The following is a 23,143-nucleotide window of genomic DNA, read 5'->3' as shown; positions in this document are numbered from 1 at the left end:
ATTAATCAACTAGTTGATGAAATATTCAATAATATTCAATAATGAAAATAATAATTGTTGGTTGCACCTCTAGATGTGTTTGGTGTCTTTATGTAATTTAGACATTTTTTGGGGAAATCTGTGGCCAGAAAAATGAAGACTGATGACATGGCTGTAATATTTTATAAACAAATGAATTTATTCATAATCTGCAGCCATAGTTTACTATCACTGGTGTAACTTCAGAGTAATGAGGTAAAACTCAGATAATATTCAACATTGGTAAAAGGATGAAAAACAGCCGCTGTTCTGATAGTTATTTTTAATACATTTTATATAAAATAACAAAAACATAATTTACACTTTTGAATGTACACTTATTATTACAACCCAAAAACAAAACAATGTTGAACCAAAGGTTTTTGTCTATGCGTGGTGCAAAGAGTGGGGGGAAAAAAAAGATGAAAATAGAAAAACAATGAAAGAATCATATAAATCAGTTTTGTACACAGATTTGAAATAAAACAGCATAAACTTAAAAACACAACAGTACCCTCTGATCTCCACTGCCGTCTGCAACAGTGGCCAAAGTGTTAAAAAATAAATTATCAAAATATTTAACATCTAAAAAAAACAAACCTAGTTATACAATATTAACCTTAATGCATTATTGATTTGTTCAACATGGATCATGATGTATGCTATAAATACCTTAAAATTATGCATGAAAACAAAATGTATATATATTTATATATATTTTTAAAAAAAGAAACCTTGCCCCTTTTACACAAGCAAAACTAAAGATTAAGACTTGCAGATACTAACGTCACAGCTACACCTGCGAAGCTGCATGAATGAAGGATTTCCTACAACAGGAGTGTCACGTGGAGACTTTAAATATCCAAAAGCGGAATAAAGTTTGGAGCTTGTTGGTTTTTGGAGAGGCCTGAACCACATTGGGCCCAGTCAGGCTTCCGTAAAAACATGACTGGTATCAAGTCCAAACGTAAACCTTTAATGGCTGCAGAGGAATAAAGGAGTCACAGCTCCAAGTCAGTGAAAGCAAAGTATGATGGTAGGAGTGGGCGATACAGGACAAATCTTTTATCACAGCATATTTCATCTTCTGTCACAAACTGTCATAAAATCAATTTTGAAAAAATAATGAGTCAGGAAAGTCTTTTTTTTTTCTTGTCTAATCCAGCAAATTAAATCCATATAAATCACAGTACTTTATCACATGGGTGCAAAACTCATAAAAATCCAATTGCCTACAACGATCGAACACACCCAGAAATATAAAAGGGATCGCAACAATGGTATAAAAACTGTCAGAGGGTACAAACGCAGCATATCGCCCACCCCTAACCCACCGTTTAGTGTCATGAACAGCATCTTGAGGAACCTGAGCGAGTTGGAAAATTCAAGGAAACATTTCCAGTCAGATCAGGGAAGAAGAAGAAGAAGAAAAAGCCTCCTGATGATGATGATGATGATGATGAAGATGATGAAGAAGAAGCTGGTCCACGGAGCGGAGCAGGAGATGATGATGATGATGATGATACAGTACAATGTCATCATCAGCTAATATCGATACCGACACAGGAAGCTTTAAGATAAGAAACATCCTCACATAGACTCCGCTGCGGGGACGTTATGGTCCGTTCAGTACCAACATCCCAAAAACATCACAGACACTCAGATCTCTGTATGAAAAATAGATATCGTAGACAAGATCGGTAAGCAAGCTAACAGTATAAATAGTGTCTTTTGTGTTCATTTGGGTTATCACAGAACGTCGGGATCAATCCTTATACACACACGCACGCACACACACACGCGCACACACACAGAGTGGTTCTGACATGAAGGAGCTTCAGTGTTGTCGAGTGATTTTAGTGTTACAGTAAAAGTTTTTCTACGAGTACAATTTACAGGAGACACAGCTTCATTTCATTAGTATGCAAAGAAGACTCGATTATAAAAAGGAAAAGTTTGACATTTGTGGAAATTTGCTTATTTGCTTAAAAATCCACCTCTAAAAGCTCACTGGGTCACACATTATATCTCATTTATTGTTTATATGTGAATACTCTGAGGGTACTGTGTTTAATACAGTGACCCAAACCAAGTAGCTAAACCAGGTGAGCAGGTCACAGATGGTATGGGATTAAATATCCCATGAATCAAACTAAAAAAAAGTTTTAATTAAAACCTGAAAGGCTAAACTCAATAAAAAAATACAATAAAACTATAAAAGGGTAAAACATTTGATTACAATGTTTTCTCTTTTTTGCCGTCACTTTTTTCTGATTTGCTGTTGAATTTTTCAGCTCTGACACAAAGCTCTCATGAGGGCCGGTGTTACAGTGCTGCATTACTTTTGGGGGTTCCATGGTCTGAAGTGTGAAGAATGGTATGATTTATATTTGTGACCAGTGTCTTTGTTTTTTCTTCTTTCCTCTCCCATTAATCATCTCACAACCTCTCAGATTTAAGTGAAAAAAAAAAAAATCAGTCAGAGGGACTAAATGAGTACTTGAATAATTTAACTACATTTTGGTGCCTATACTTACGTAGTTTTACTAGTAGGATTTTTCATGCAGGACTTTAATTGTAATGGTAAAACTGGTATTGGTACTTTAACTTAAATAAAGGATGAGTATTTCTTCCAGCACTGCACCAGAAAGTAAATAAACTATTTCACAAAATGTCAAACTGTTTCTTTCAATATTAGAATAATGATGATTTTTAAAGACGTACAGTGAAAATGAGTTAAGGGATAAAACGATGATTCAGTAAGTTTAGATCTGAGATGATACAGCACTGCTGAAAACAGTGAAAATTAAAAACTACATTAAAGATATGATACTGTCATATAATCACTGAGTTTCTGACATTTACTCTCTCAACACACTGATGGCTTGTTTCACATCTTTGGGCCAAAGTTCGTCCATGTAAACAGAGGAAAGGAAAAATAACGTGGCCCACGAGTTTCATATTACAGTAAACTAGTTTGTTCATCACTCAGTCGTCATTAAACAGACTATCACACACACACACACACACACACACACAAACCAAAGGATAATAAAATGCATCTAGTTCTGAGCACAAACACAATTGTGCGATAATGCTTCTGAGTATTCGCTGTACCATCATTTACACACACACACACACACACACACACACACACACACACACACACACACACAAACACACGCGCGCACACACATACAAACACACGCACCTCTTTAGTACAACTGTTATACAATATCAGTACAATATAGATAATATTGATACATGAGAATTGTACCACACAGGCATCTATCTACAGTACCATGTCTGTAGAGCTTCCATTACTTCTAGTGCATTCTGGGAGATGCAGTCTGTAATGAGTCTTTTTTTTTTCTTTCTTTCTTTCTTTCTTTTTTTTTTGGCTGATTCGCTGCAGGAACAGTATTAGGCCTCTCCAGGTGATGTAAAACAGTCTCCACTCCTACTCGCTCCTCTAGCATAGTAGCATGTGTGTATTTATATATATGACAAGTTTATATATAAGACTTCAGTTTATAAAAATAAATGGGCTCAGAGAAAAGAGAGGGAGGGTCTCCGCTCCGAGGGAAGGAACGCCGGGTGAGATTTTTGGGGAGTGATTCAAAAACGTGTTTTTTTGTCTGACTCTCTCCAGTTTAAGGCGGTCCAGTGGAAGCTGAGTGAGTTGACGTCACGGTGACCTCTGCTGCCCCTGTGTGTGCAAGGAATCATGGGTACTGAGCAGGCAGCGTTAAAAAGGATATTTCTCTCACTCGCCCCCATCTCTGGCCTGAATCATGTACTCTTCTTCTTCTTCTGCAGGTGCTGATTAATCCCTCTTTGACTGACTTTCGGGCGTTATGGAGTGCGCCTCGTGGTCGCTTCCTGTCTTGTTGATATTGGTAAACAGCATACTGAACTTGCGCAGCTGCTCGCTGGCCGAGTGGCTCTCCTCCTGCAGCCGCTGGTTGTTCTCTCTCAGGTTGGCCATCTCTGCAAGCAGCGCCACCTTGTCGTGCTTCTCCTGGAGTTGTAAAAAAAATGTATTCACTTTCTCGCTGAGAGTTACGATAAAAAGATTGATACCATTAACATAACCACAAACAAACAATGTTATTAATTTTACAATTTGATTTTTGTATCGATTAAATAAACAAGATATAATGTTTTATTTAATGAGCTTTAGAGGCTTTCGAAGGTGGGTTTTGTTAACTTTGAGCAGAGTTTGCTATTTTTGGCTGTGTTTGTTCTTTATGATAAGCTAAATATATCATGACTGAAGCTTTATATATATATATATATATATATATATATATATATATATATATATATATATATATATATATATATATATATATATATATATATATATATATATATATATATATATATATATATATATATATATTTATATATATATATATATATCATACAGACATTGAAGTGGTATCACGCTTCTTATTCAATTCTTGGCAATAAACTGAAGAAGTGTGTCAATTTCTTTAAATTATTACACTTTTATTACAACATTTTATGACAGTATCGCAGTAATAATGTAAAAAGTGAAAAAAGTAGCTCACTAGTGGATGCTTATAATATTACTTTCTACTTTAAACTGTTCATTATAAGCCAAAAAAGTGAAGAACAAAAGATTCTCACCCTCTCCAGATCAGTGTTCAGCTGTTTCAACATCACCTCCAGGTGGTAGAGACGTCCTGACAAATCGTTGGGCACCTCGTCACTGGTAATACAAACAGCACATGGTACTTTGCATAAGACACACACAGTTAAACGGACTGGCTTTACTGGTTTGTTCTCATGTTTATTAATCAGCAGAGCTTCAGTGAACTTCACTAGCAGGAAAGAATAAACATTGCTTCTGGCAACACAGAAACTGGTTCAACAACTCAAACAACCAACAGTTTACTGAATGGGGAACACACAGAGGAATAAACAATTTTGAGGCTCAGCTCACTGTCAGTTCAGTAAGTTACCACTGGGTGGCAGGAGTGACAAAGCTTACAACAGGACAGCAACAAACACTCACAGGGGTTTAATCCTTATCTACACCACAAATTAAGTTAATGAACAAATTTCCTTTTGTTAGTCGACCTACCCGCTGAAGGTGGGTGTGGTTCTTGGCGTCTGTGGAGTGGGAAACTGGACAGGACTGACGACCGGTCTCATGTCCGGACCTCCAATGTGCGCCTCATTCAGAGAGAAGAGGGAAACTGCTCTTTGTGCTGTAACAGAAACACATGATCTTACTTTCAATAAGTCCCGCGAGACACACAGCATAATCACACCTCAGCACAGGTGGACCTGGCAGCAGATGAGGTCAGGGATCAAGTGTTGGCCTGAGTCTTGAGTGTTTGTCTGAGCTCTGATGGGAAGCAGAGGACACAAGGGACCGTGGAGAGACCCAGAACAGAAGCTGAGGCTGGGAAGCAGAGCAGGTGATCCAGTACGAGGTGTGTGTAACACACACACACACCCCCGTCTTTCTCAGGAGTGTCGTGTGACAGAGAGCCACAACACCGATCCCCAACATTCAGACGAGACATCACACACTCACCAGCTATTTGGGAATTTTAAAATGGAATTTGAATTCAACAACTACTTTCTTTTAAGTTTCCAAATTCATTGCAGTGTACATGTATATACTCTTACGTGAGCTGCTAATTAAAGAACTTTCAGTCCAAACTGTGACAGAAAAACACACAAACTCAGCACACAATCCCCCACAGACTGGTACACAAAGATACAGTATTATATTTAGAGTCCATTACTGAGAAGAGTGTTTTCAATCCTGCTTATTTAGTCTGGTTGAACTGGACTGTGGTTGTTTTACCCCTTGGTACGATTTGTTTGGCCAGATGTGAACACAGCTATTGTCCTCCGTTTCAGACCAAAACAAAACCTTTAGAGGAAGTGGTCTCAAACTCATCACAAAAAAGGTCTGGAGCGGTTTGTTTGTGGTGGGGAAGTGATCCAACATTGATCTGAGCTGATTACAAAGTGTACTCTGCAAATTTGAACAGCTTCTATAATGATGCATGCTTTGCATACTGAACAAAATCAACGGTTGCTAACAGCCACAGGTTCCTGTTAATGTTTTTGCCCCTACCCCAGAAACATCTGACCAATGAGCCAAGTGAACGTTCTCATGCGGCTTTTCGTGATCGTTTTGGGTCACTTTCATTTATTTTGCATGAAAATAAACCAAACTAAGGGGAAAACACACAAGATGTACCAACTTATTCACTGATTCAGACCCGAGTAAAGCATCTACAGGTTTGAAAAGTTAAACACACTGAGCCTCTCCTGCAATATCTCCACTCTCACCTTCGTAGACTTTAGCAGCGTTGACCAGACTGGACCACTCCAGTCCACAGGCTGTGTCAGGGAGGGGCATCAGGCCGGGATCCAGCCTCCTCAAGGGGGGAACTTTGTCCCTCACTTCTGTAAGGGACAGCTCAGACGCAGACAGAGGCACTGAGGGACGCGAGAGGAGAACAGGAACAGTAATGAATGCTTGCTGTAGGTTTTTAGAAGTTATGAAAGCAAAACAAACTACATAACAATCCTCATGAGATTGATTTCACTACTGAGCTCCTTACATCCCCAAAGAATGAAACTTGGCAGCTAATACTCTCAAACTCAGCAGTGTTGGCAGTGAACGTTCAACACCATCCACCTGCCTGAAAACACAACGTGCAGTTTAAACTCACCCTTCTTACTCTGCATGTGGTTGGAGGAGACGGCGTGTCTGCGTGTGGGCAGCGTACAGGTGAAAAGCACATCGTTAGGGGTGGTCTGGTTCTCTGAGTTGGCGAAGCTGGAGTCCTTACGCCCGCTGCACAGAGACTCGTCTGAAAAGGTGCGCTGCAAGGTGCGTCTGGGAGACTACAGAGAGAGACGAAAGAGATCAGAGCTGTGTGAGCACATTCATCAAAGACTGTTAACTGAAGCGTAATGTGATTGTCTACAAGTGTGCGTTACTCACCGGATCTCTTTGCGGCATCTCTCCTGGGTCCATGATGATCAGTTTCTTCAAGTCGTCTTCGATGGTGCTCTTGTAAGTTCTCCGTGGAGAGCGCAGGTCCCTCAGTGATGCTCGGAGTCGAGGCTGTCCAAACACATTCTTTGAATTCGTATCCACCTGCCTGGAGAGAGAAGACATGAGCACCACAAACTTGTCTTGTATTTCATTCATCGTGTGTCTCCCCACATTAATCCAACCCATTTACTCCTCCAGACTGATCACAGCTCAGTGTTTCAGTCACTGGTTTTCTTGCAAGTAGTGAAAGACATGTCATAACAATTTTCACCAAGGGCCACAAACATTAAACCCATTCTTAGCTCTGAAGGAACCGTCATGACTTAAATACTGGCGCAGGTAAGTGAGACAGAAGTAACTCTCTCTTTAGATGCTTGTTTCATGTACAGATGCTCCCCAATGTTGGAGATCAGAATCTAAATAAGGCAGATGAAGTTTCTGTCCAGGCGGAGCGGCACCTGAATGGAAGCTGATCTTTTTCTGCTGTTAACTTACTTCTTGCTGCTGCTGCTGTCAGAGCTGGACGCTGTGTTCGTGTTTGAAGGTGATGGGCTGATGTCTTCGGGCTGCCAGGCAGTTTGTCTGCTCTTTGCGTATAAAGTCTTGGGGGCGGAGCTGGACAGAGGGGTGGAGCTTAACTGAGCTGAAGTGGGTGTTGCTGTAGAGGCTCGGACAGGCCGGGCTTTGTCTGTTGTTGGTGTCTTGTAACCCTGAGGTGTGTAGGCCCTGAGAGCACAGACAGACATTCAAGTGATTCATTCATCAAACCACATGAAACAGAGTAGGCCATGAGAAGCTAACTGTGTTTGTCTTTTACTTGCAACACTGCTAAGATAGATGAAGAGATGATACAAAAAGCCTTGCAGAAATTGTTACACCGTGTGTATATTCAGATGTGTGTTAGGTCACGGAAAGCTTGTAGCGCACCACAATTCATCTAAAAGAAGATCTGCGGATCACAATGTCTGTGCTCTTAATAGTGAGCTGTATTTTACAGAGTGATGTCTCTTAATTTTATCATTAAATTGCTGTTTTAGCTTCATTATGCAGAATGCGTTCACATTTATCTGCTGAAGGGAAAACGTTTCTCGACGCTCACCTCAAGTCTCAGTTTAAAATGTGTGATGACTTTGTGTTGTCACAGCTAGTTTGGAAGCTGGTTGCACTTCAGTAACTAACTTACACAAGTGTGAACCTCCTGCACACATACACAGTGAGGTAATAGATGTCACACATCCAGCTTTTGAAATGAGTGATATTTGCATATTCACAGATTCTGGATTTTCCAATTAGGGAGAAGGAGCAGAAATCGAAGGATTTTCAATACATTTAAACTTTTTGTGGACATATCAAAAACAAATTATTACAAGCAGAGCATTTGAAGTCTCTAACCCAAACAAATAATAAATCTTTCATCACTTTCAGTCAAATTGTGCGTATTAATAATACCTGTAACGAAGCATCTGTGTCCTAAAAGTCTTCAGTTTTACATTGTTTTGTCTGTATTATATCGTACAAAAACGGTCCTACGCCAAGACGTCCCTGGCTCAGACTGCAGCGTTAGCATTGATGGCATCGTTTAATCCAACACAGAGTGTTGTGGAGCTCTGTGTATGTTAGTCTTTTTAATGACTGCATTTATGATGTGTCCACCAACATAAGAGCTCACATGATGATCTGCATGTTACACAAGGATTAGTCTGCTATAATCCTTAATGCATCCTTGATACATTTATGGTCACATTTCCATGTATCAAACTCTGATTTTAAAAAGGATAGTGATGGTACATAATGGCTGCTGGTGGTTTATTAACATGCTGAATTTGAGTTATTACTGAGTACACATCTCCGCAATTAAAGAACCAGCATATATTTGGGCTAAATCTGCCCTATCGTTTGAGGTTAATGTTAGTGAATATTAGCATCATAAACCTCGCCATAAAGGATGCACCTCATCAGTGAGTCTATTACCTGGGTTTGAAAGCATCCATTTTATCAGCGCTGGAACCAGGTGGTGGAAATGTCCTCGTCCGGTACCCTTTGTTCTGATTGGCTGCGGCTGGTATGATGGGTGATGACTCTCGTCTCCTGGCTTCTCCGTTGCCGCTGCTCCTTCCCACGGACAGCTCCTGGATGCCGCTGTAGGTGGCGGAGCAGTGCACAGTCTTGTGGTGTGACTGGCTGTTGGAAATGTTTCCGTGGCGAGTGTTGTTGTAGTGTGTCGGTGCGTCAATGCCGCTGTCGTTGGACCCCCCCTTGTTGAGGAGGTCAGGGTCAGGGTCGGCTGGATCCCCGAGGCAACCGCCGCCCCCACGTTCTCCTCCAGCTCCTCCGTCGAACCAGCGCTCGTCACTGTGGCTGCTGGAGGCGTTACTGGACAGGGTGTTGCTGCTGGAGTGACTGGAGTACTGAGTGTCGCCCTGCAGAGGACACGAGGATGACAGTCAGAGAGGCAGTGAAGCAAAGAAGGTGACACATGAACAAATGAGATGCCGTGATGGTGAGCAGAGTCTGACCTTAGAGTGTCTGTTTGGGGAGTCTTTTCCCGGGACATCCTGTCTGGGTAGTCTCCTCTGCCCCCCTCCACCACCTGGCCCCCGAGACGATGATGCTGGGACGTGCCAGAGGGGTTCTAGACAGAAAACACACAGACACTTGCAGGATTAAAACAAATTACACCAAAACCCTCTATGGTTGGCAAAGAGGATTAAATGCTTATAGCACATTTAAACACTGCCCCCCCCGCCCCCAACTCAACGCTCAAAATCACACTCAGCTATCTGGACTCTACTGAGCAACACACACTTTGAATCAATAGAGAAATCATGGCTGCAATTTATTTTGTTCACATGGCAACAACAGAAACAAGCTGAAAACACAAAAACTACTTATCACTTTTTAAGATGTGACAGCAGCTGCTTATACACATACACATCCAGCAGTTTCAGAGAAACATTAGCACTAAATTAGAGTTGTGATTGATATAAGTCCAACATTCACTAACTCCATCAACTCCTGGGGGAAATATCTGGCTTTTTAGCTGTTAAATGCTCCACTATGTTCACCAGCTAGATGCTCACTTTGTCTGCAGATTGGTGATAAGCAGATCATGTATATTGAGATATTAGAGCTTTTTTAATTGAAGACAGCTTCCCGCTGCGGCCAAAAATGATACTATCATGGAGCAGAGAATGAATCAAATCTAAACATTGAGCTGAAAGACACTAAAATCTCTATAAATCTGAGGTGAAGCGCAGAATCAGGTGATAAGTCTCATCATTACGAGCGACACCTTTCACAAACACGTAGTCATGTGATTCGTGAATACAAAAACATTGATTATAGCCTTCATGCAGAAAGTAAATAACATGTTATCTTAAGATCAGGGGCTCGCAATGTTTTGATGATGATGTACCTGTTTTGCAGCGCTCCATGGTGCTGTCTTGACTGGTGAAGCCTGAGGAAGACTCTCCACTGGAGGTGATGTCCACACTAAGGTGGGGCTCATAGGGCAACAGGGGGCGCTGTCCTGTTCCATATCTACAGACGCATCACAGGAAAAGAGGGGAAGGATGTGTGATTCATGCTATTGTTGCTGGTATATGAAGTAAATATTTATTATATTATTACATTTTTGGGTAAATCAGATCTTTCCATACTATAGGATATACTAAAACACATTGCATTCAGAAGATTAAGTTAAAATGACACACACACTAAAATTAAAACCCAAAATATCCCAAAATGTACTGAGCAGAGGAGATTTTCAGTTTCTGTGTTGCATTCTGATGGCGGTTGAATAAAACACGTTTCTCAGGTTGAGCGAGATGTTATCAACCTCCGCACTGTCAGGAAGAGCCGCCCACACAACAGATCTTTCCTCTGGGACACAGTGTGTTCATACATGTCTGCACATTATCCAGCCTATGTTATCAACTGATATCATTTGTCTCCAGCATACAAAACAGTTGTTATGAGTAACATCAGACATGTTTAATCAAGATCAAAGGAGGGCTCAGAGAACAAAAAGGCCACATATACACACACACACCTGTCGGGTGAAGGTTTGTAGCGTACAAAGGGCCCCGGTGTGATTCCAGGTGGCCCTATCGTGGAGAGCCCCACCAGGCCCGAGGAGGGCGAGGAGAAGCTGGCTGAGGGGTTTCTGTAGGGCAGCATTCTGTCGCCTCCTGCAGGAGACAGGCTGTAGTGGTTCTCTGGGTAGCTCACCGGCCTGAAGGAACACAGCATGGAGGAAGATGGTTAAACAAATACACCACAAAGAATGAGGAACACAAGAGACCATGTGTATAAATTCATTTGATGGCAGTTATTCACTTGAGGAGTGGGCAGTGTGACACCACAAAGTATCTTGTCTCCAGTTTGTAACTGTGAGCAAAAAAGTCAAAAGTAAAAATATTGTAAACACATTTTAAATGTCCTGCAGAAAACTATTCTGAACAAAATACTATAACCTACTTAATGAAGCTGAAGGATAACACCTGTTTCAGTAGAGTAGAATAAAAAACTATAATCTGTACAGTTTTTCATTTTGTGAGATACATTTTCAGGACATCAGTCACTATGATATGATATTAAGTTTGATATGATATTAAGTTTCCAAATGTATTTGATTAAACAGGAGATTAAGAAGAGTGGAGTAATAAGTACATATATCTGTGCCTTTTTTAGTTATTTAGGATCCTGCGAATAGGAAGGCAGTTAAACCTGCAAAAATCTTCATATCACTGACATTATTTTCATAATGAAAAGAATAACTTTCTCCCTACAACTGCAACAACAGTGTAGTGATTACACTGTTTTTACATTTTGTTCAATTTTTCAAAGTCTCTCATATTTGGGAAGAGGGTCTGCTGTGTTTTGTTTTGCCCAAACCAATCAGTAGCTGTCATTATTTTAAGTTGATAATAAAGATGTGGTCATAGTTACTGGGAGACATTAATCATTTTTGTATACCCTAGATACGATCATAGAAACACAGGAGTTATTACTTTTCTTACAACACATCTGTGGAAACCTTGTCTAGACTTGATTTTTTTAATGAATGTAGCCTGGAGGTTAGCTCCCTTCGCAGGAAGGTGAAGTTCTTAATCCAGTTCTCAAAGCACCGATCGGCCATTAATGAGAATGACACCAAAAGAATTTTAATAGCTGAATGAATCTGACATGTGAAGGATGATTCAGAGGTCAGGAACAACAAATGCAGTCGGTGAATATGTGGGGAAGATGGATATTTTGACACTTTTACACTCTTGATTTATTTTGTTCTCTACTTTTTAATGACTCAATAATTATGATACACACAACAGTTCAACTCATGTTGATCACTTTTGCACCTGCGTTTTTTGTTTTGTTTTCCTACATTCATTTGAATCATAATTCATGTATATATTGTATCAATAATTATTATTACAAATTACATGCCAATAAAAAATATATCTGAGACAGGCAAATTCATCATGTGCAGAGCATGAATACATGCTGCAAGTTTATCAGTGGCCTGAGGTATAGTTCTCACCTCTTGGGGTTGAGGTGCTGGGGCTCCCTGTAGGGAACAGGCATCAGAGCCTTGTGTGAGCGAGGCAGCGGAATAGGTGGGGCACCTATGGGGGCCCAGCGCTGTGGGTTGGGAGCGTTGTGAAGCCCTGGGGGAATGGGTGGGCTGTCCCATCGCCATGTTGGGCGTGGGGAGGGTCGGTAGCCTGCCGCCAAAGGCTCAGGTTCTGGCTTCTGCTCCATGGTCTTCATCTCGTACTCCTCTGTGCAGCCCCTGAAGAGACAGAACGAGGGAGGCTCGTTAGTGAATAGGAAGCAAACTGAAACAGAGCAGGACATCGAGCGAATTTGTTGCTTAAATGTCCCCATTTTGTTTCCTCAGCACAACATCATCCTCTCTGAAGACATGAACTGCAGCTGAACCGGATCTGTCTCTCCTGTACCGGGTTCAGTGTGATAAAACTGCTCAATATATTTCCTCAGAGTACTCCACATAATGGTTCTCTCATAATACGCTTTGTGGATGCTCGAACACGCACCAGACACGTAAGAGCATTCACTAATGAGCTCCCCTGACACAGATGAAGAGAGAGGAAAGGAAGCTGATTATTGGCACATCAGGACTCCATCTTGCCTACTGTGAGACTGAGGTCAAGTTAATATGTGTGTGTGTGTGTGTGTGTGTGTGTGTGTGTGTGTTGAAACAGCACAGGCACAGTGTTAACCTTCTAATCTCATCAAAGAGCTTCTCTCTCAAGGTCTCTCACTCTTAGAGATAAATACAGCATATGTGTAAATACAAGGTTGTAGTCACTCAGTTCAAGTGTTTTTTCTATCTCTCTAAAAAGAGTATATACTATACTGACCCAGCTCTATGTCAGAATAAAAAGATTAAAAATCATGTGAGGATCTTCAAACGAAGATAAACTGGCAGTTATTTTCATCAATAATAAAGTCACTATCAGTCAGTATTCTCAGCTGAAGGGTCATCTTTATCAAACATAGCACTTAATTCAGGAAACACAAGAGGCAAAAATGTCTATGTTCTTTATGGAAGCTTCGCGCCTAAAACCCAGCACATATATTTTACATTACATCATTACTTCATTCATGAAGTCTATTACAGACGAGCAGGAGGCATCAAATATGCATAGAGGATGTATTCAAGACGAGACAAATGCCAAGAGGAAGAGAGAGTAGGAGACGAGAGGAGTGGGTGACAATGGTGGTGGAAACATGGTGTCAAAGTGAAGAGTTGAGGTGAAACAAGAGTGAAATTCACTGTGAGGATCTAAGAGGAATATAAAGAGAAACAAACATAGCTCTGCAAAAGAGTCAATCAACAGAAAAATCTATTGAACTATTTTAATTACTTATACCAACAATTGTTTCATTCCAGCTTTTGAAATGTGAATGTTTTGCTTGTTTTCTGTCATATATGATATTAAAGTATCTTTAGGATTGCTAATTATACAAAACAAACAATAGCAAAAAACATTTATTTGCAGGAACTATTTCTTATGCAGAAATTCACACTTAGGTCTATAAATGATTCAGGATAACCAGGATTATACTGGATTCCACCCCCCCTTTTTTATTTGGGTGAACTGACCCTTTAATATTTGACCTGGCTAAATCTATGAGTCAGTCACAGTAAGCCCCTTATTACACTACAAGAATATAAACACAATGTAGTAAGAAAACTACAGAGGGACAAACAAAATAAGGATGGATGGACTCACACTTCTTTATAAAATATGAATACTAGCAGAAAATAAATGTCAGCGTACTCAATATGCTTGATATATCATATCAATGAAGGAATACTAGTACCTCAAAAATAAATATCCACACCCAGTTATATAATAGCAGTACATGCTGTGACCTCACACACACACACACACATAGAGAGAGCACAAACCTTAGCGAGAGTGGAGCCTACATGTGTTGACATGGAGTGTTTCTTCCATCACATTGGCTGAAGTTACACATCTGGAGCTCCACAACGTGTGTGCGCACATTCACATATGATCAAACGCACCCTCACCATCAATCACATTTCTCCTCTACTGCATCCTTCCATCTCGCATGTGCACACAGTCGAGGCAGATCACCAAGAAGAAACACTTCCAACTCTGCTTTCCTGTTCTCTCTCTTTCTTTCTCTCTTCCACCCACTTCTCTCACTCTCGGTGGTGTTGAGACACGTCCTCCTCGCCGAGCGCTCCTCTGCCTCTACAACTCAATATACTCAACCCTGCCTTTCTCTCTCTGTCTCTCTCTATCCCTCCCTCCTTTCTGTCCCTTTCATTCGCACAGGGCATGCATTTTTAATTAATCACTTCCACTCATTTATTTATTTATTTATTTTTGGTCTCCGTTTTTTTTGTGTTTTTTTTTCTCCTGCAGATTCCAGGCCTTAATCTCATGCAATCTGCTTGCCTGGCACACAACAGCTAACAAGTCTGAGAGAGAGAGGAGAGAGAGAGGAGAGAGGAGAGAGGAGAGAGAGAGAGAGAGAGAGAGAGAGAGAGAGAGAGAGAGAGAGAGAGAGAGAGAGAGAGAGAGAGAGAGAGAGAGAGAGAGAGAGAGAGAGAGAGAGAAGAGTGGGGGAGAGTGAAATACAAGACTCTAATTATCAGCTGCATCAATGCCACAGTAGAGTGTGTGTGGATGTGTGTGTTTGTGCATCAGAGTGTGTGTCAAAGGGATTTAACTTGGTGTAATTAAACTGCCTCCAACATTAAAGAAATCTAACCACTGTGTGATCACACAGCCGGCCACAATTACTGTATTTAGGAACCCTGCTTCTCAGTCAGAAACACACTCTCTCTCACACACACACACACACACACACACACACACACTAACACTGTGGTTATTTCTTCACCTCTGTAACCGTTCTGTAACACCACATCAGTCTCATAAGGCCTCGTTATTCTTAGTCAAGGCCTTGCATGTAGATGAAAGGTAGGATGATGGCGGAGAAAAAAAAGAGAGCTTGTAGCGCGCTGAGAGAGACGATGGTGACGATACAAAGGAGAGAAACAAAGAATGGCAGATTTTCTTAATTCACATTTAACAAGTGCTTCTTTCTCTTTGTCTCCATGCTTCGTTTTTTTGCCCGTTTCCTCTCCGTTGTTCGCAGGGAGATGTGCGTGATTGAACGGCATATCGTTCACTCTGTGCTCGCTCGCTTCCTCTTTTCACACACTCCCACACAAAATCCTTTCAGAACATTGGAAATCTGTCCACTATCTCACCCGAGCTTTTGTGTGTTTGAGTGAAGAGCGTCCTGTACTCACTCCAGCTCGCTCTTGTCACTCCATTACTGCAAACACTTGGCTCCCTCTTATGCTGTCCCCCACTGCTTCAACATCTGTATTCGCCACAGCTGTTTACACATGAATGGCTCATGAATGCAACAAACAGACTCCAACACACCTGCGAGGCCCCCCCTCTTCGTACGGAGGAATGATGACCACTTTGACCGTGACCGACGTCCTCAGCAGGTCGATCATCTGCTCGTGAGTCAGCGTCACCGCGGCAACCTTGCAGATTTCCACTAATCGACTGCCCTGCCTCAGCCCCGCCTGCCAGGCAAAGCCGTATTCCTCCACCTGCCAGAGAATAAAACCACGATTAAAGTCTTCAAACATGCCAGTTATGTGTAGCCAAGATTCTTCACAAATGAGCGCCTCAGTGGTTCAGTAGAGATCTGGTGCAGCAGATGGTCATCTGATGGTACCTCTGCCACAGTGCCGTCCAGACGAACATGGAAGCCCAGTTGTCCCAGTCCGTTTCTCCTCAGAGTCATGTCCACCGTCTCACATCCCACTGTCAGTGACTAGAGGAAGAGAGGAAATAATGTGATTAAAAATCTTCGATTAAGAGTGTTGATTTCTTATGTTTGTGTTCAAATAGATTTTATGTGTCTCGTAAAATAAGTTCATAAAATAAAATAGCCTGAAAAAGGAAAGGAGGTTCACTGCTCTGTTGAATATAATTTATATGAAGCAACAAAACAGCCAATGCCAGCTGAAACTATTTCAACGGGCTCTCTGGAAACTTTATCGGCCTTTGGATCTGCATGTATTAGGTACTTTTAGATAGATTAACTGATTTTTTAATATTTTTTTTCTCTGTTGGATTTACACAAAGCTCAGTGGAGTCCAGGAAATCTCCTTTTCCCAGCATTTAATTCATCAAATTTTGGAGGGATTATCACAATATGAAATGCTTCTCATTGGTCCATGCAGGCAGTTGGATAACAGCATTGAAAAAGTGAGCTATGTGAGTGCCTTCATGTTAAAAAAACCCCAATTAATTAATATGCACTTAGATTGAGAAAAGAATTAGACACAACAGGTCGTTCTCTAAATGCTTCACTCATACAGACTGAGAACAATCTCCCAGGATTTGTTGTTAAAACTGGGTGGAAACAAATGGAGAGTTTTAAAAAGGAACCAATGCAAAGGGTTTGCAGCAGCCCTTCATATTGTGACAGTGACATGCAGTTTACTACTACAGTACAGAGAAGGTTGTGGGGGGGGCGGGGGGGGGGGGGGGGGGGGGGGTTTATTTCCAGTAAGGTGTGTTCTTGACAAAATGTAAGGGGTGTTGGTTTGTTAGCAGTCATTCTCTCTGCCATTCAAGCAACTACAGTGCTTGTTAGAAATCCCAAGACTTAAGTGGGCGGAGATCTCCAATTGTCTGATATTAAGAGACACACTGTGTATAATATTTACATAATATTATTTGTACTACAACCTACTTATAACTTAACTCTCGTTAACGTTAACTCTCTGAGTGTAAAATCAAAGCCAGAATTTCTGGGTTTTCCAGGATGGTTGCTAAAACTATCAAGAATATGAACAGTTTGATGCTTTTAAGATATAACAAAATGAAAAAGTATACAGGCTTAAAAATCATTGTAGAAAATTTCCCCCATTTTTAGAATAAAACTATAATAAAATATAAATATCTTCAAAAGACTCTCACCTTTAACCTCTGCACCATTTCCCTGACATCCTGCGCACAGCCTTCTGGTACCCGCACTGCGATGTGGTCTCCTCTCCCGTAGAAGATCTTCAGTGCCAGCCGCTCCGGTGTCCAGCCAATCACATCGGCACAGAAACAGTTAAACACCACCTCTTTGGTGGAGCAGTCTGTCAGGAGGATATATTCAGCTGACAAACCCAAAGCACAGGGGAGCTCTGTCCCACCTCCACTAAAGTCCTGGGCCAGGACCCTCCAGGCGACGGCCCCCGCAGCCCCCAGCTCCGCTCCCTCTCTCGCCTTTGAGCGCTCACGTTTCTTGGATGCGAGGGATATGAGGTTGTTTAGTTTGCCGGCCGAGTCGAGTGGTGTGCTGCTGACGTAGTTCTCGGCCAGGTCGCGCAGGTACTCCTGCCGCGTTCGTGTCGCCATGGTGTGGAACTTCTCCGACTTGTGCGCTGCATTTTCTGCGTTGATAACTTTGGCTAAAAGGAAGTTTCTAAAGGTTTCTGGGTCGCGGAAGGTGACTCCGCTGGGGATGGGTGGGCCAAAGGGAGGCACATCCTTCATTCTTGTCACAGCCACACTGAGAGAAAAGGTGTGACAGAGAGGATTTAAAGATTTTAACTCTGCATTTGTCACTGTATATACATGCAGATGAACATGTTCTGTTTTCTAAGCATTTACCTGTAGCAGGTGTTTTCAGAGCAGGGGTTGTGTACACGAACAATCACAAAGACGTGTTGAAAGTGTGAGCGAATATTCTGGGGGGTGAAAGGCAACGCTCCAGGCTCCTGGAAGATTATGGTGACAATGTCGTTCCCTATGTGCCTCTTCCTCAGGAGCTGAGGGGAGAAATGACAAATTAATGAAATTAGCCAACATCATTGGTGTTGACAGAACGGACTCAGTCAACGATGGAGAAAGTCTGACAATGGAAATGAGAGATTGAGACATCCACTACTAGACAGTACACCTCACAACAGTTCTTTATGTAATTTGTTTTTCGGATTCTGTGTGGGCTATTTGTGTCAGTGTGTGTGTGCTGGTTTGTCCGTCTATCTGTGTATGTGTAGGAGACATGGCATAGAGTCCAGGCTGTGTCTGCGGTGCAGCGCTTGCCAATCCGCTCTTCATCTCCAGAGGGAAGTGTGAAAGTACCAATTATGTAATCCAGCCCACTGTTTGGCCACAGATACACACATTCTCCAGCATGGAGCATCCTCTACTTGCACAAAGGCTGTAATAGAACATTTTGATTACTGGTCTCAGTGTGGTGGTTACTAACATTGAGATTAATAATATTTAAAGAAAAGGTTACATTTGAGATCTTTATAAACAACTTGACTATGTTTTATTTTAGTATACATTATAAACATAACAATGTACTGTTGATATGCACGTTTCTATGGTTACTTACTGCGGAAATGTTCATTTTTTCATGGTTTATATATGGAAGAATTGTGCAGGATTAGCTTCTGCAGGTCCAGCTCTTTTTCTCTCTACTGAATGTTAGAGCTTTCTTTTTCTTTTCTTCTTCTTTGTGCTTGTATGGTTAGATGCAGCATTTCATCTACTGCAGCTGCGATTAACTTTTTTTTTTTTATGGCTGATTGGTCTCTCGATTGATCAATTAGTTGAAAAGGGAGGGAAATAATGTGCACATCACACTGCTTAAAAGAACCGGCTTTGTTTTGTACTGGACAGTACATTTTGATATTAATCTGGTAGTTCTTCGATTCCTTTTCATCTTTTGTTCATTTATATATTTGTGATCTTGATGTTTAGATTGAGAAGAGGGCTCTATGAGCGTGTGTTAGGTATAAATATGTGCCAGTCTTACATTAGTCTCAAAAGGCTCTGGGTAGGAAGGAGGCTTCTTTAGAGGAGAATAACATGAGAGAACAAGAGAAACATTTTCCATTTTTCACTGAGGAATTGCTCATTATGTATTTAACTATTTAAAAAAAAAAAAAAATGTTGCAAAAAGTCAGAGCAGTCAATCTACTTCATTCCTGAAGCTGGTTATTTTTAAATGTCAGATGCTGCCACCTAGCGGTTCGTCTGAAGACATGACTGTGTGTGCTGCTGCAGTCTCTGAACCTCTGGATGGAGTAATTGTGCCATTTATAAAACTGCAATTTATGTTGGAAGATTTGACACTAATGTTAACTGTTCCAACACACTAAAATGTGCATCTCTGAGATGATTTGTTTACTCAACTTTTACAAGAGGTTTTACAAGATGATGTAACCGTCAAAACCTGTTTGAACTGAGTATGACGGATGTTATCAAAGTACAGTTCTCCAATTTACAAGATTAATTCAAGACCTTTTGAAGTGTTTGAGGAAGAATCACTTCTGTGCTTTATAGTGTGTGAGTGCATCACACTGCAGAACAAAGTGTATACAATAATCCTACCCACAGGGCCTGTCTGTGCACATGTGTGAGCCCGTGTGAGCCTCTCACGCAAACACTTATGCAAACTATTAAATATACCCACACACAGAATGTTCGTACACACAGGTCACTCACGCAGCCCACGCTGCAAACACACAGCACCCTGGAGAATGTGTAGGAAGGCCGCTTTATTTCAAGAAGTAAAGAATGAGGGAGAAAATAAAGAAACTACTCACTACTGAACCCCACCCAGCTCTGATCCACTTAAAGAATGAGAGGCAGAGAGAGGGCAAAAGAAAAAGCCAGTGAGTAAAAGAGGACAGAAAGGCAAAGTCACAGAGAACAAAGACTATAAAAACACATAAGCGGCTGAATGAAAGCGGAAAGAGACTCTAAATGAAGAGGGCGACACAAGTCACGAGTTTCCACTTCATGAATTCTTGCTGTGGTTTACGACCCAAAGCAAACGACAGAAGCTTTAACTGACAACCACAGCTACACTTTGAAGGGCTTTGAGTGTCAACAAAGGATAGTCAGGGATGTATCTTCCAGATGTACACGCCAGAGCTCGACCTGAGACACAGCATACAGCCCCAGGAGATGGTGCTGGATTTAGGCGGGAGCGCTTACCTGCTGTGGGTTGCTTGGCATGTACGGCAGCATGGTGGAAACGTGGAACATGACCTCGTAGCCCTGGTAGGTGGTGTACAGGGAGTGGGTGCCCGTAGAGTCCGCTGGAGAGGAACCACAGATAAAAGTGTGTTGTTGAGTGAGAGCTTAAACACAGCAACTGTACAGATGTTTTTTTCTAGGGATCATGGGAAGTGGGGCTGTGTGGCCTGGGTATTTCTTGTGAGGACTTACTCTTAGTGTCAAGCTGTGCGGCATATTTGGTGAATCCTTTGAGAAGCACCTGCTCCCCCAGCAGCTCCAGAAAGGCAGAGAAGGCAGGCGATGCCTCCTCGTTGTTGTACATCTCCTCCTCTGTGCTTTGGCCTGCGCGGCACAGCAGAACACCCACCTTGTGCTTCTGACTTAACTACAAGGCAGCGGAGAGACAACATTAACATTACAAACACTCACACAGCTGAAACACTGCAGTCTGAACCTTCTGCTTCTAATACAACTTAAGGTCAAAGCGGATCTTATAAATAAGCATTTAACCTTAATATGTATGTGGAGGCTCCTACACACACACTCACACACACACACACACACGTACACACATTGATCACAGTTTCATTGTTGTATAAATTACTTGCACAAACAAAAATAAGTCTAATGTTGGCATAACACCTCCACTTTGCACTTCACCCTGCATTAAATAAAACATGAGATAACCTGACTAAACATTAAAGCTTTTATGGTAACACACTCCTGCTCAAACAGACCACACCCTCTGCTTCACACAGCTTTCTCTGCCCTATAATTTAGTACTTTGCACCAACACTAAATCAGTTATACAGGTTTCAAACACCTTTACACAAACTGTTTGAGCCTACCATATGTCAGCATCTTTTATTATTTGCTTTGCAGTAATTTAACCAGATATACTGGCTGACTGAGCAGGTACACTTTCTGTATTTCCTCCAGGGACAATCTGAATACAGGCATTACAGCTGCCAGGACCAACCAGTAGTTTTATTGCAGTAGATTAAAAAAAAAGCAAATACAGACACTGAACTCACCCCCTGTTCGTCCTGTTTGAGAAGCTGCTCTGTGACCTTGGGCGTGCTGAGCGCCAGTCTCAAGCAGGAGACGTTGAGTTCGGGGACGACCTGCTCAAGGATCTCCTTGAACGGCAGACCTCGCACCGTGCCGTGCCGTCCCGTAGACGCCACAGCATCCTCTAAAATGGAGCCTCGCAGGGTCACCAACTGTATGTGGAGAAAGGACAAGAGTTGTCAAACTGGAAGAGATATATTATAAGATGTTAAGATTATAACTGAAAGGCCATTGTCCCAAACTTTTTATTTGGACACTTAAAACAGCAGCTTTTGGTGTAGTAAAGGATTTTAACATGATAACATTTGTCTGCTGGTACGAGGACACAGTGATGTAATGATGCACTTAGAGTCATAGGAAACAGAGCTTTTATTAAAACAACAGGAAGTTAAATTTTATTAGGATATGTTCTCATAAAATAGATTAGATTTTTATTTGACCCTATTCAGGCAGTTCAACTTTCTTTCATATTAATAAGGGTTACTGACATCCACATTTTACACTTCCCCTAAGATACTTGCTTGGCCATGCCACTTGTTAAAAATGTATAATTTCATATTTTATATTGTCTCATTCATAAGAAGCTGTGTTTTCTGTGTTGCACTTAAACTAAAAACATAATAAAAATAACATAAGCTGAATAAAATCGCTAAAACAGGTAGGGCTGTTTCTCCTAGCCTGGGCAAACAGTATCACAGGGAAGATGGAACATGCATGTAATATTATTATTGATATTAAGATAACAGTATTGATCTCCAGTACAACCCTCCTGGAAGTGGAGAGGTTGACGATTAGTACACTGGCTGCTTCAAATGGGTCCATCAGACGATAGTATCCTGAAGCTACATGTTTTCTCTGTCACACAGACAGACACACACACAGACACACACAGACACACACAGACACACACAGACACACACACACACACAATGTGCTCTGTGTGGAGCATTTTAAGCCCGGCAGTATTGTGAATTAATATTCTGCTCAGTGTTGTGCTGCCACAGAGTGCTGCTCCCCTGTGAGGGGAAATTGACCTGCTTCAAAACAGTAAGACTATAATAACTTCAGATACAGTTGGGAGGAGTGCGTTGTTCCGTTGTTCCTTCTCACCGCACTCACACACAGGTTCATAAAAAATGCATGGCAGACTCTGGAGCTGGCAGGGGCTAGAGAGACAGTTGAACCTCCGAGACTCGGGTCTGCCGCAGAGAAATAAAACCTGATTGACACACAGCTGAAGTTATGGAGCAATCTTTTCAACTAGTCAGCTTGTGTGCGACGGGGGAGTGAATGACTGCCACATGCTGAGTACGAGTGTGAGAGGGTTGTGTGTATAAATGTGTGATGGAGGGAGAGGGAAAGAGGAGGGAGAGGAAGTTTCTCCACCTTGCTGTGTCAGCACTGCTGCACAGAATTAAATGACAGACTA

General features: G+C 41.6%; 1 protein-coding gene across 1 annotated transcript in view; it reads right to left on the bottom strand.

Annotated features, from left to right (window-relative positions):
* Positions 1–2,132: 2,132 nt before the first annotated feature.
* The window catches only part of sipa1l3 (signal-induced proliferation-associated 1 like 3), a 67,278-nt gene continuing 46,267 nt past the window's right edge, over positions 2,133–23,143 (bottom strand). Inside the window, exons 6-24 of the mRNA XM_053320715.1 lie at positions 21,678–21,866; positions 20,854–21,028; positions 20,620–20,723; positions 18,277–18,434; positions 17,593–18,175; positions 16,340–16,438; positions 16,036–16,211; positions 12,615–12,866; positions 11,127–11,309; positions 10,491–10,615; positions 9,592–9,707; positions 9,047–9,495; positions 7,571–7,801; positions 7,022–7,181; positions 6,747–6,921; positions 6,361–6,510; positions 5,132–5,258; positions 4,675–4,756; positions 2,133–4,039 (exon numbers count right to left, since the gene is read on the bottom strand). Of these exons, the coding sequence (XP_053176690.1) occupies positions 3,845–4,039; positions 4,675–4,756; positions 5,132–5,258; positions 6,361–6,510; positions 6,747–6,921; positions 7,022–7,181; positions 7,571–7,801; positions 9,047–9,495; positions 9,592–9,707; positions 10,491–10,615; positions 11,127–11,309; positions 12,615–12,866; positions 16,036–16,211; positions 16,340–16,438; positions 17,593–18,175; positions 18,277–18,434; positions 20,620–20,723; positions 20,854–21,028; positions 21,678–21,866 (3,729 nt within the window). The 3' untranslated portion in view covers positions 2,133–3,844. The remainder of the gene's footprint in view (positions 4,040–4,674; positions 4,757–5,131; positions 5,259–6,360; positions 6,511–6,746; positions 6,922–7,021; positions 7,182–7,570; positions 7,802–9,046; positions 9,496–9,591; positions 9,708–10,490; positions 10,616–11,126; positions 11,310–12,614; positions 12,867–16,035; positions 16,212–16,339; positions 16,439–17,592; positions 18,176–18,276; positions 18,435–20,619; positions 20,724–20,853; positions 21,029–21,677; positions 21,867–23,143) is intronic.

This window comes from Scomber japonicus, chromosome 6 (assembly GCF_027409825.1).
Source record: "Scomber japonicus isolate fScoJap1 chromosome 6, fScoJap1.pri, whole genome shotgun sequence".
Taxonomy (NCBI): Eukaryota; Metazoa; Chordata; class Actinopteri; order Scombriformes; family Scombridae; genus Scomber; species Scomber japonicus.
This window is presented reverse-complemented; position numbering and strand designations above follow the sequence as displayed.